The 13,839-nt window shown below is 42.4% G+C and overlaps 1 protein-coding gene across 3 annotated transcripts in view; it reads left to right on the top strand.

Moving 5' to 3' along the window:
• Window positions 1–13,839, top strand: part of LOC111949527 (beta-1,3-glucosyltransferase) — a 147,192-nt gene that overhangs the window by 54,873 nt on the left and 78,480 nt on the right. For all 3 annotated transcript variants that reach the window (XM_070433940.1, XM_070433939.1, XM_023966787.3), the window contains one exon: window positions 83–122. In XM_070433940.1, the coding sequence (XP_070290041.1) occupies window positions 83–122 (40 nt within the window). The remainder of the gene's footprint in view (window positions 1–82; window positions 123–13,839) is intronic.

Below are 13,839 nucleotides of genomic sequence, written 5' to 3'. Positions count from 1 at the left end.
GTGTTTTGTTACATTCAATTGAAAAGTCAACCGTGCCACTAGGCCTCCTAATAAGTCTTTCTCTCTCTCTCTCTCTCCTCAGAACCAAGATGCAAAGGCAGTCCTCTATGACAGCCAACCTGGTGAGTCTCATTGATTATTCCCCATTCAGCTAGAAATGGTTCAATAGAAAGGACCACTTTTAAAGTTGCAGTAAGTAGGAATTGATTTAGCTGTTTGCTAATCTAATCTTCTGAAATGTCTCACTTGATTCAACCTATATTGCATACATTATGATTGCACTGAACAATACCTATTTACCTGTTGTTATAAGACAATGTAGTACAAAAGGAAAGTGAAACAAYGGAACTGCCCACTTCCTGAATCAGAAGCCCATTGGGGGTGAAAATGAAAACCAAACCCAATTGCAATCCCTAGCAGAGTTAGACAAACAACTGGGCAGTGAAATAAGAAAACAAGTTGCTGCTAGCCTAGCAGGGGCTGCTCCAATCCCTCCCCAGCCCATAACACAAATACCTGAATGATCAGATTTCAACCTAATTCTGAAATCAGATGTCAAAGAACCACCACTTCAGGGGTGATTGCACAGACCGGTGCACAGTGACTGAATGGCAAGAAATGATGCAAGCTTACTTGAAAAAGAAGGGATGCACTATATCAGAACAGGGGCAAGAGATACAGGACAGACTAATGGGGCGGTCTAAAGACATAGTCAGAATTGGGCACCGTGGAAACCCCCTCGTTAATATAAACAGAGACCCTGAAGCCATATACAACATCCTGAGCGGCACTTTGGAGGGAGTCTAATCCACAATTCCATTAGGATACTTCTATGAAACCTTACCAAGACAGTCAGGGAGCTGCTTGGATTATTGGGTCAGACTGAACAAAGCAATTGACATTGCCAATGAGTGCTTGCAAAGACAGGGAAAAAGAGTGGATGATCCAGGTCATGAGGTGACAATGTTTCTAATACACTAGCCTGACCCATCACTATACGTGCACTAATAGTGATCAGGCTTCATTGAACAAAGTGATTTCTCTCCTGGAAAAGTTTCTCTCAAACAGGAACATTTCACTGTTACGGACAATTTATGTTTCACGAGAGCCCAAGCAATTCCCCAGTGTTTTCCCAGATCAAGTATGAAGACATTGCACACCTCTAGTCAGAACAGGCCTTGCACAAACTTCCCCCCCCTGGCACATTTTCTGGCTTGCGCCCACATTGCCTTCATTGTTGTTTTCCTTACAAATAATAACTTTGCACATGTGTGCGTTCCTATCAAAGTAAGTGCCTTTTTTTCTGTATATCGTGTTGTCGTTTCTACTGTGGCATACTGAATGCTACATTCAAAAAGTATTCAGACCTCTTTACCACATTTTGTTACTTTAGTCTTATTCTAAAATTGATTAAATAGTTTTTCCCCCTCATCAATCGACACACAATACCTCATAATGACAAAGCAAAAAACRTTGTTTTTTTTTATTTGCAAATGTATAAAAATAAAAATCTGAAATAACATTTAAATAAGTATTCAGACCCTTTACTCAGCACTTTGTTGAAGCACCTTTGGTAGCGATTACAGCCTAAAGTCTTCTTGGGTATGACGATACAAGCTTGGCACACCTGTATTTGGGGAGTTTCTCCCATTCTTCTCTGCAGATCCTCTCAAGCTCTGTCAGCTTGGATTGGGAACGTCGCTGCACAGCTATTTCCAGGTATCTCTGGAGATGTTCGACCGGGTTCAAGTCTGGGCTCTGGCTGGGCCACTCAAGGACACCTGCGTTGTCTTGGCTGTGTGCTTAGGGTCATTGTCCTGTTGGAAGGTGAACCTTTGCCCCAGTCTAAGGTCCTGAGCCCTCTGGAGCAGGTTTCATCAAGGAACTGTCTGTGCTTTGCTCTGTTCATCTTTCCCTTGATCCTGACTAGTCTCCCAGTTCCTGCCGCTGAAAAACATTCCCACAGCATGGTGCTGCCACCACCATGCTTCAACGTAGGGATGGTATTGGCCAGGTGATGAGCGGTGCCTTGTTTCCTCCAGACGTGATGCTTGGCATTCAGCCCAAAGAGTTCAATCTTGGTTTCATCAGACCTTGATAATCTTGTTTCTCATGGTCTGAGAGTCCTTTAGGTGCCTTTTGGCAAACTCCAAGTGGGCTGTCATGTGCCTTTTACTGAGGAGTTGCTTCCATCTGGCCACTCTATGATAAAGGCCTGATTGGTGGAGTGCTGCAGAGATGGTGGTTCTTCTGGAATGTTCTCCAATCTCCACTGTCAACTGTGGGACCTTTATATAGACAGGTGTGTGCCTTTCCAAATCATGTCCAATCAATTGAATTTACCACAGGTGGACTCCATGATGGTGCAGGAGGGGATGGCTGCCGTTTTACGGGCTCCTAACCAACTCCTAACCAACTGTGCTATTTTGTGTTTTTTCACATAGTTTGAAACTTATTTTGTACATAATGTTTCTGCTACCATCTCTTATGACAGGAAAGAGCTTCTGGATATCAGAACAGCGATTACTCACCTTGAACTGGACAAAGACTTTTCTGTATTGAGTTGGACGCGAAGGATATACTCCTTCTCAGAGACCAGGCCCAAATCCCTGTCATTTGCATGAAGAAAATATGGAAATACAGGGGGCGGAGATCAGGGTGCCTTGTGAGAATTCGTCGGCGAATGGATAAGCCGCCTCTACCATCTGTTCTATTGGCCAATGTGCAATCACTGCAGAATAAACTGGATGATCTCCGTTCGAGACTATCCTACCAACGGGACATTAAAACTGTAATATCTTATGTTTCACCGAGTTGTGCTGAATGACGACACAGATCATTTACAGTTTGGCTGGGTTTTCCGTGCATCAGCAGGACAGAAACGCTACGTCTGGTAAGACGAGGGGTGGGGGTGTGTCTATTTGTTAATAACAGCTGGTGCGCAATGTCTAATATTAAGGAAGTCTCTCAAGGTATTGCTCGCTTGAGGTAGAGTACCTAATGATAAGCTGTAGACCACACTATCTACCAAGAGAGTTTATCTGTATTTTTTGTAGCTGCCTATGTACCACCACAAACCAGTGCTGGTACTAAGACCTCATTCAACGAGCTGTATAAGGCCATAAGCAAACAAGAAAATGCTCATCCAGAAGCGGTGCTCCTAATTGCCGGGAATTTACTGTAGGCAAACTTAAATCCTTTTTACCTCATTTCTACCAGCATGTCACATGTGCACTAATCCGGACGCCTGTAAGAAATTCCGCTATGCCCTCAGACGAACAGGCAAAGTGTCAATACAGGACTGAGATTGAATCCTACTACACCGGCTCTAACGCTCATTGGATGTGGCAGGGCTTGCAAACTATTACAGACTACAAAGGGAAACCCAGCTGCGAGCTGCCCAGTGACGAGAGCCTACCAGTTGAGCTTAATGCCTTTTATGCTCGCTTCGAGTCAAGCAACACTGAAGCATGCATGAGAGCACCAGCTGTTCCGGACGACTGTGTGATCACGCTCTCCCTAGCCGATATGAGCAACACCTTTTAAACAGGTCAACATTCACAAGGCCGTGGAGCCAGACGGATTTCCAGGACGTGTACTCAGAGCATGTCCGGACCAACTGGCAAGTGTCTTCACTGACATTTTCAACCTCTCCCTGACTGAGTCTGTAATACCTACATGTTTCAAGCTGACCACCATCCTTGTGCCCAACAAAACGAAAGTAACCTGCCTAAATGACTACCGCCCCGTAGCGCTCACATTGGTAGCCATTAAGTGCTTTGAAAGGCTGGTCGTGGCTCACATCAACAGCATCCTCCCGGATACCCTAGACCCACTCCAATTTGCATACCGCCCCAACAGATCCACAGATGACGCAATCTCAATCGCTCTCCACACTGCCCTTTCCCACCTGGTCAAAAGGAACACCTATGTGAGAATGCTGTTAATTGACTACAGCTCAGCGTTCAACACCATAGTGCCGACAAAGCTCATCACTAAGCTAAGGACACTGGAACTTATCACCTCCCTCTGCAACTGGATCCTGGACTTCCAGATGGGCCGCCCTCCGGTCGTAAGGGTAGGCAACAACACATCTGCCACGCTGATCTTCAACTCGGGGGCCGCCTAGGGTTGCGTACTTTGTCTCCTCCTGTACTCCCTGTTCACCCACGACCGCGTGGCCAAGCAAGACTCCAACACCATCATTAAGTTTTCTGACAACACAACAGTGATAGGCCTGATCACCAACAACGATGAGACAGCCTATAGGGAAGAGGTCAGAAACCTGGAAGTGTGGTACCATGACAACAACCTCTCCATCAACATGAACAAGACAAAGGAGCTGATCGTGACCTACAGTAAAACGAGGGCTGAACACGCCTCCATTCACATCAACGGGGCTGTAGTGGGTCGAAAGTTTCAAGTTCCTTGAGGTCAACCTCACCAACAATCTATCATGGTCTAAACACACCAAGACAGTCGTGAAGAGGGCACGAAAACACCTTTTCCCCCTCAGTAGACTGAAAAGATTTGGCATGGGTCCCCAGATCCTTAAATAGTTATACAGCTGCACCATTGAGAGCATCCTGACTGGTTGCATCACCGCCTGGTATGGCAACTGCTCAGCATCCGACCATAAAGTACTACAGAGGGTAGTGGGTATGGCCCAATACATCACTGGGGCCAAGCTTCCTGCCATCCAGGACCTATATACTAGGCGGTGTCAGAGGAAGGCCCAAAAATGTGTCAGACTCAAGTCACCCAAGTAATAGACTGTTCCCTCTGCTACCGCACAGAAAGCGGTACCGGAGCGCAAAGTCCAAAAGKCTCCTTAACATCTTCTACCCCCAAGCCTGAACAATTAATCAAATGGCCACCCGGACAATTTACATTTACACCCCTCCCCCCATCTGTTTTTGCACTGCTGCTAGTCACTGTATATTATCTATGCATAGTCACTTTACCCCTACCTACATACAAATTACCTTGACTAACCTGTACCCCACATTGACTCGGTACCGGTACCCCCTATATATAGCCTCGTTATTGTATTGTGTTACTTTTTACTTTCGTTTATTTAGTAAATATTTCCTTAACTCTATGTCTTGAACAGCAATGTTGGTTAAGGGCTTGTAAGTAAGCATGTGACCAATAAAATTTGATTTGTATTTGTTTTTTAAATTTGTAATAGATTTGCAAACATTTCTAAAAACCTGTTTTCGCTTTGTCGTTATGGGGTATTGTGTGTAGATTGATGATTATTTAATTTTTTCCGTTTTAGAATAAGACTAACCTAACGTAACAAAATGTAGAAAAAGTGAAGGGGTCTGAATACTTTCCGAATGCACTATATGTAAAGAGCATAATGTAATTACTTTTTTATTTACTTGTTTTCAAGTTCTGGTGACAAATAATGCATTCCGGTTCTTGTATAGATTGTAATGGACACACATAATGTGTGTAAAATACCTTTTTGAAGGTTGTACTGGTTATGATGAGCTAATGCTAAGGTATTTGCCAGTTGTGTGTGGCACCATGTTTATTGAAATCATACAACGAATTCTGGTTGTCACGTAAGCGTCTGTCAGACCAAAGATGTTATAAAACAGTTCACTCGACTCACTTATGGTGCTTTCAAGAAAGTTCTGGGGACTCTGGAATACACTGGGGACTCTGGAAAAATACAAATCATGACATCAGTGATCTTCACGTCAGAAAGGAAGTTCTAGAAAGAGGCCCGAGTTCCCGAGTTGGATGACCGTAAATAAATATTTTTCCCAGTCGGAGCTCGTTTTTCCAGAGTTCCCAGTTGTCTTGAATGCACTGAAGTCAGAGATTTGCCAGTTGTTTTGAATGCGGCATCAGAATCTAACTATGGTACCTCAGGGTTGCCAGATCAGACCCCCTTTCCAGGGGTTTTATTTTTATTTAGCATATAAACTTTTCCTGTGTTGGCCCTCATTCATTGATCAATYCCCTATCATAGTAATATTTCCTGAATCACACCCCCCCCATGATACCTACCCCATTTCTACCCCCCATGGACTTGAAAACCCCCCTCAAATGAAATTAACCTCCCTAAAATGGTTTCATCCCTGTTTAGCTTTCGCGCTACTGTTAGGCTAGGTAATAGGCTTGTATAACTGTAGTGACGAGTCTTGCACTAAGATGCAGTGCCTTAGACCGCTGCGCCAATCGGGAGCCCGGTTCTTGTATACACTGTAACTGTAAGTACATCAAAGATTTGTAATATGTGACCCGTTTCAGGAAACTAGGTGTATGTCACAAGTCACAACTTCACAGTAGAGCCACTTTAACGTTATTTTTCTATTTTTATCTAAATGCGTTTTTTGGCAGAAATGCCTTCTGGAACTTGTGAACTTTCATGTGCCTTACTAACAAACTTGTATGCCATCTGTAAATACGAATACCATTTGTTAAATTACGAGCCTTGTTGATTAAGCCACAGTTAAAGAGGCAACCTTCCCACTAGCCATGATTGGCTGAGATACTGAGATGGCTGGACATGCTGAGAGAGGAGTTTGGATTGGTCTGCCATATAGAGGGCTTCTGTCTATTTGAGCTGGTCAGTCTGTGTTGGTAATCCTGTTGAAAACGGCTTTTTTTAATGTATTGTGTAGTGGAGCTGCGTAAGTGTTGCTCTTTACTTTCTGGAGGATCAAGTTTTGAAATCAGTGGAATTAKGGAAGGATAGCTTAGGAGATGGAGAAAACACCTGTCTCCGGATTACATCTTCAAACTAAGGGCAACCGTGGTATGGCATTCCTGACAGGAGACGCGTCTATCAGGCATGATGATATATACAGATAAGATTGTCTAGCGTTAACTAGCTACATTTTATTGATATTATTGTTTCTAATATTGATAGAAAGTGGTTTCATTTCAAGCTAAAGTGTACTGTTAGCTAGCTAGCTAACGTTAGCTGGCTGGCTCCCTAGCTGACGTTATTATTTGTTTCCCAGAGTCGTTTGTTTTTCTAGTTAGAGCCTAATGTTAGCTAGCTAACATTGAACCTGGCTGGTTAGTTCCCAGCGCTGTGGCATTGTTGCCACTTTGTTCAATGTTGTTTAACTAGCTGGCTGGCTTGTTAGCTAACGTGACGTGTGTGATCTTGAACGTTGTTTATCTAGCTAGGTTCATTGTTTACCTAGCTAGCTAGCTATATGACTTAAGCTAAAGTGTACCGTTAGCTAGCTAGTTAACAKTAGCTGGCTGGCTCCCTAGTGGATGTTATTATTAGTTTCCCAGAGCTGTTGTTAGCTAGCTAGGTAAACAAATCATCGGCCAGAGCGTCGAGAGCGAAACGAGATGTGTGGGGCTTAAGCTTAAGATGGTGTGAATGATGCTGAATGGTTTTAGGCAAAGAAGAGCTCGTCACTAGATACCAAAACATTCAAAGGATATTTTCTCAAAAGTGAGTTTTAGTTTATCAACTTTCAAAGCAGAATTACTTTCCCATTGTTCCTCAAAAATGCAGTGTATGTTATACAATTTTGTAGCTCTGTGTCTCTACTTTTATCCAATGTAAAAATCACAATTTCAAATTTTTCTACATAAGACCAAATCCAGGTGGTGAGTCACACATGCTGAAAAGTGGACAAACTAAGTAAATGATCACAATTGTAGAACTTCAAGCTCTGATAGACAGTGGGTCCATGACCTGCACGTTAAGTGTCAGCTGACGAAACACTTCTGAGATCTAACGTGATAAAACCAGAGTCTAGAAAGCCAAGTTATTGTAGGCTGTGGGGGCAAACTGGCACAGCCAAAGTGTAAATATGACTTGAACATTGATCTTTTAGATTTCGAGATGGCAGTGTCTGTTTTAGTTGTACCTGGACAGACAGTTGGATTGAACACCATAAAACACATGAAATCTCTGAAGCTGGAAACACTTATCTACCTCACTAGCTTTAAGCACTAGCTGTCAGAGCAGCTCACAGATTACTGCACCTGTACATAGCCTATCTATAATTTAGCTCAAACAACTATCTCTTCCCCTACGGTATTTAGTTATTTATTTTGCTCCTTTGCACCCCATTATTTATTTTTCTACTTTGCACATTCTTCCACTGCAAATCTACCATTCCAGTGTTGTACTTGCTATATTGTATTTACCTCGCCACCATGGCCTTTTTTTGCCTTTACCTCCCTTATCTCACCTCATTTGCTCACATTGTATATAGACTTATTTTTTCTACTGTATTATTGACTGTATGTTTTGTTTATTCCATGTGTAACTCTGTGTTGTTGTATGTGTCGAATTGCTATGCTTTATCTTGGCCAGGTCGCAGTTGCAAATGAGAACTTGTTCTCAACTAGCCTACCTGGTTAAATAAAGGTGAAATAAAAAAATAATTAAAATGATGCAACAGGTTAAGAAAACAAATTGGTATTGGGACAGCTTCTCCAAACCTGCCAAAGGAGATTCACGTGGACTTTTACTCAGCATGCTAGCCAACRTGAACCGCTGGCACGGTGACAAAGATACCAGACAAAGTGGGAACTGTAATGCTCAAGCAGTGGGGCTCTCATGCCTCAGCTTGAACTTTTAGTCTGGGGAAAACTGAAAGAAAGGTGCCTCTATCAGTTGGTAGTACTGTAGTCGTAGAGGCCACTACAGTGTCGTGACATGACTATCATTAATGAGATGACGGCAGGTTATCAAATCAATTAACTATATTTAATTATTACGTGATTGCTAATGAGTTAATTGTTACATGATTAATTTGATCTTGGGGCACCACGGCAAAGGTTTGTTTAATGAGTTACCTTTTCCCAAATTAACTCAAGAATATAGCTGAATATTTCGTTATCATACCAGTCATCCATTAATCATTATTACCTCATATCAGTCTCATTCTGAAAGTCTTTGACTTCATAAATCTGCACAAACCCTAGTTTATAATGGTGATTCAGCGATACACAAATTGGCTTAATTTTTTATTTACTAACTAAATAATCACACAGAAATACATAAACACACACAGTATAGGTTGAATTGATTRCTAACATAATATAATGAAAAGTCCCTGGTGGACTAACCCAGTATGACGGCTTGTTACATAATGAAAGGGTTGGGGAAAGAAAGAGCGGGAGAAGGAGAGACAAAGGAATTCAACTATCATACATACAGTTGAATAATACTCTCATCRTAAATATGGATATTTAGCACCCTAACAACCGCTCATTTGGATTTAGAAATGCAACATATATTTACGCTTATATGTCTTTGTCTGTTGTCTCTCTGAAACCACTCGATCCGTCTGTGACGAATAGTTTGACAGAAAGTMTCTGGTTGTGTAAGTTTCTAGTTGTTCACAAGAGGTCACAATGTCCTCAGTTGTAGTAGGCTTCTTTGTCTCTGTTCGTTGGAAGAGGTACACATGCGGTGGTCTTGGTCAAGTTTACTAAAGTACTTAAACAGCTGCAGACTGAATGTTCCGATATATTCTTGATCTTCTTCACTCGAGWGTTTGAGTCTTAACATTTTCTGGTTTGGTAGTTTTAAACCATTTCARCGTATTCAGCTCGCGCTGCACGTATACTGGTCTTGTAGTTTTAAACCATTTCAACATGTAGCCTCCGCTCCCTTTCTGGTCCGGTATGTTAATTCCTTTTAAGCACTCGCCTTGGAGGGCGGTTTCATCACGTTGCCACAATGTCTGTGCTCACGTGGGTGTACATTCATGCACATACTACTTCTGTGCTCACGTGGTAACTGACTGCTAGAGCTTACATGAAAAATAATTATCCTCTAGAAGGCTAAAATCCCATTTCATCAATACCCCTCACTCATTCATGGCTTTGGATCAAAATAAATAAGTACCAACATTCTTTCTGATAGTCTTTAATAATGAAATGTTTTGGTTATCCTGACCTGGACACCATGTATTATAATCTCTAAAAGGAAAAATATTACCACCGTCTCTTATGCATGTCATTTTACAGATTTTCCCTAACGAAAAATGCCCCTTTAGATATTAATTTAGATTACTCCAATCCTCTAAATGTAATTATTGGCGGAAATCCATGAAAATAGTTGGGAAGAGATTTTCGATGGCACATTGTTTATGAATTGACACGCAATTTTCCGTTCCTCCTGAAAGCGCAAACAGTCAAATGCCTTCTCTCCGTCGCCCACACACACTTTAAACATTTGGATAATAAAGCATTTAAAGGCTGACATTGGTTGATTTTATGCATTCATGAATTAAATCGCTTTAGCTGACATGTTGCGGTTCATCTATTTATATAATGAATATGAATTCGGAGGGCAGAAATTATTACATTTTAAAGCATTAGACCTCTCACTAAAGGCGTCAGTCTTTAAGTTATACTTAAATCCGAACTGGTTGGAGATTGTAAGAGTACATGGCCATAAAGCCTAGATCATTTTTCAAGCGGTTCAAACATTCATAGGTGACCAGCAGGGTCAAATATTATAAACAGTGGTTATAGAGGGTGCAACTGGTCAGCACCTATGGAGTAAATGCTAGTTGGCTTTTCGTAGCCAAGCATTCAGAGGTCAAGACAGCAAGTGCGTGTACATGTGCGAGAGAGAGAGAGGATCGAAACACACACGGTAACCCGTGGAATATAAGAATAAGATAAGAATGTCAGTTTAATATGCAGTGCAGATCACCTCCTATTACCCTTCTCAGAGTTTTAAGAATTGTGTGTTCAATTATTAGTGACATTGTGGCATTTAAAGCATATTGACGATAGAAGCAATAGGATTTGAAGCAATAGCCTACCCGCCTGTGGTCAACTATTTCAGTACTGTTTCGTACTGCTCTGAGACAAGCATGGTCTTGATAAATCAATGAGATTTTTATTTTCACTGAATCTCTGTTTGGGTATTGGTTAGACTAGAATTAGGGTGTGGAAATGTTAGGATTCTTTTGCCCTTAGTACTGTCTACTTCCGACCGGTCACTTTGTACAGCGCCATATTTTCCTAACGGAAACCCTGAGGGTTTTGTTTTTCTTGGAGAAACACCATAATATTAATCAAATTAACATGTCTTCAAATCAATCCCATATACTATGTTCTTGAATTTYTTTTAAATTTTAAATTTTTAAATTTTTATTTAACTATTTAATAATAAAAAAAGGTTTTAAATTCTCTACTACCGCCAATATTAAAAAGTCAAATGTTTCTCAAATATCCCCTCTGGTGGTCAAACTAGCACAAACTAGCATTAATGGCTGACACTTAAATAACGTGCCATAGAATTCTGCGGCAGCCCGCAAGGTGTGCTGCAGTATGATGCCATCACAGACCATTTTATGAAGCTGGCACACGCGTTTCCTTGCCCGAACCAGACAGCAAAGGTAGTTACTGGGACGTTATGGAACCAGTTATTCTGTGTCTATGGTTTTCCCCAGTGGATCCACTTAGACAAAGTAGCGAACTTTGCGACACCCTTAACCTCTGAATTGCTACAAGTGTCAAGAGTCAAAAAGTCCCATACCATTCCATATCATCCTATGGGCAATGGTCAGATGGAAAGATTCGACCTCACGTTCAGTAACATGATCCAGTCATTGCCAGCGAGAGCAAAAGAAAGAAGGCCCCAGATGATAGACGCTCACCTTCTTGTAGAACTCTACCAAACATGAAACGGCAGGATTCACGCCATTCTACCTGATGTTCCACGGCTACCAGTGGACATTGTATTTGGAAGCACATTAAGGAACGAAGACGTGTTGACTCATGACGAGTATGTTGAATCGTTCCAAAAGTACCTGCGAAAGAGGCTGTCAGGATCGCCCAAGTCGACACCACTGATGCTCAGAAAAAGCAAGGCAGTATAGCAAGAGCGTGAAAGGTACTACCCTGGAGATTGGAGATTCAACAGTCTACTGTATGTCATCACATGGAAATACCCCTGTGTACATCTACAGAGTCAAAGATCCTACTAATAAGAAGAGTAAGATAGTTCATTGAAACATCATACTGCCAGTGAATTTCCTGCTGGTGTGACAAACAGACGAGGTGTCCACRATCGCATCTACTGCTTCAGARGAGGACATAAACGCAGAAAGCATTGACAAAAGACTGCTGCCTGGATTCTCAATGGCCAGAACCCTGAGGGGCCCACGGAAACTGAAGCCCCAAGATGGAGTGGGGCCTCAACCAGAAGCTATGGATTACAGGCAACATTCGGGCACTGAGCTAAAGGGTAGAGCTGCCGCTTTCAAGGTGCGAGACTCTAACCCGGAAGCTTACAAGAAATCCTGCTATGCCCTGCAACGAACCATCAAACAGGCAGAGCGTCAATACAGGGCTAAGATTGAATCATACTACACCGGCTCCGACGCTCGTCTTATGTGGCAGGGCTTGTAAACTATTACAGACTACAAAGGGAAGCACAGCCGCAAGCTGCCCAGTGACACGAGCTAAGTCACTTCTATGCTCGCTTCGAGACAAGCCATACTGAGGCATGCATGAGAACATCAGCTGTTCTGGATGACTGTGTGATCACGCTCTCCGTAGCCGACGTGAGTAAGACCTTTAAACAGATCAACATACACAAGGCTGTGGGGCCAGACGGATTACCAGGAAGTGTGCTCCGGGCATGCCCTTATTCCCCATAGGGTTTTTTGTGAGACGTCCTGTAGTGTGGGAGAGATGAAATCCTCTCCCAGCTGTGTAGACATACAGTGCATTCGGAAAGTATTCAGATCCCTTCCCACATTTTGTTACATTACAGCCTTGTTTTACATTACAGCCTTATTCTAAAATGGATTAAATAGTGTTTTCCCCTCATCAATCTACACACAATACCCCATAATGACAAGGCAAAAACTTTTTTGTTGTTGATTTTTTGCAAATGTATAAAATAAAATATCTGAAATTTCACATTTACGCAAGTATTCGGACACTTTAATCAGTACATTGTTGAAGCACCTTTGGCAGCACAAAATGTGGAAAAAAGTTGAGGGGCCTGAATACTTTCCGAATTGGTCCTGTGAAAGGACACTATGGTGCGGAAACCCTGGAAAGTTAAATGAACCCAATAGATCTTTGCACTTGTTCGCCATTCAATGGAGTCCTCCTCTTGTTCATTTGATGGCTGCAGACATTTCATAAGTGGAGCGAGTGGAGGGATCAAATGTTCACCTTTTATGCTTGAGATCTCTAATACAATTGCTCCGATGAGGGTAGGTCTCCAGGAAGCTGCCAAGGAGTTTTGGAGGGGGAACTCTGGCCGTCTGCCGGCTTGCTCACTCAACTGGGTCGGAAACAAAAGAAGAAGAAAGCAACTTTATAATGCCCTAATTTGGCACTTTAGCCGAGTGGAAACGCACACAGACACTGTTATCTGAACAAATCAAGCTATCTGGCACTTCCATTGTTATTTGCTCTGTCACACCAGGGAGTCTAAGCTAGTCTGAAAGCGAAGGATATTGTTTGTGGGGTTGGAATTCGAGAAACTGCTAATTGCAGGGGCACAACTTTCACTGGGGATGGGGGGGGGGGGTCATGTCCCCTCCACATTCTGAAATTGCATTTTTGTCCCCCCCCAGTTTTATCATTGCAATGTGACACAAAAAGCGGCAAAGGTGTGCTTTAGGAGCGGTTGGGTAGGCTGTTTGGAGTGTTCAGACAATTYGGATTTAGGACCGCATGGACACCACAGAGCGGGCTGACAGGCTGTGTGAAGGCAAAGCTTCTGGAAGGCTGGCTGGACCAGCACGGGGGAGTTGAGCATACAGTGAGGGGAAAAAGTATTTGATCCCCTGCTGATTTTGTACGTTTGCCCACTGACAAAGAAATGATAAGTCTATAATTTTAATGGTAGGTTTATTT

This window comes from Salvelinus sp. IW2-2015, linkage group LG22 (assembly GCF_002910315.2).
Source record: "Salvelinus sp. IW2-2015 linkage group LG22, ASM291031v2, whole genome shotgun sequence".
Classification (NCBI taxonomy): Eukaryota; Metazoa; Chordata; class Actinopteri; order Salmoniformes; family Salmonidae; genus Salvelinus; species Salvelinus sp. IW2-2015.
The sequence above is the reverse complement of the archived record's forward strand: the minus strand, read 5'-3'. Positions and strand labels throughout refer to the sequence as shown.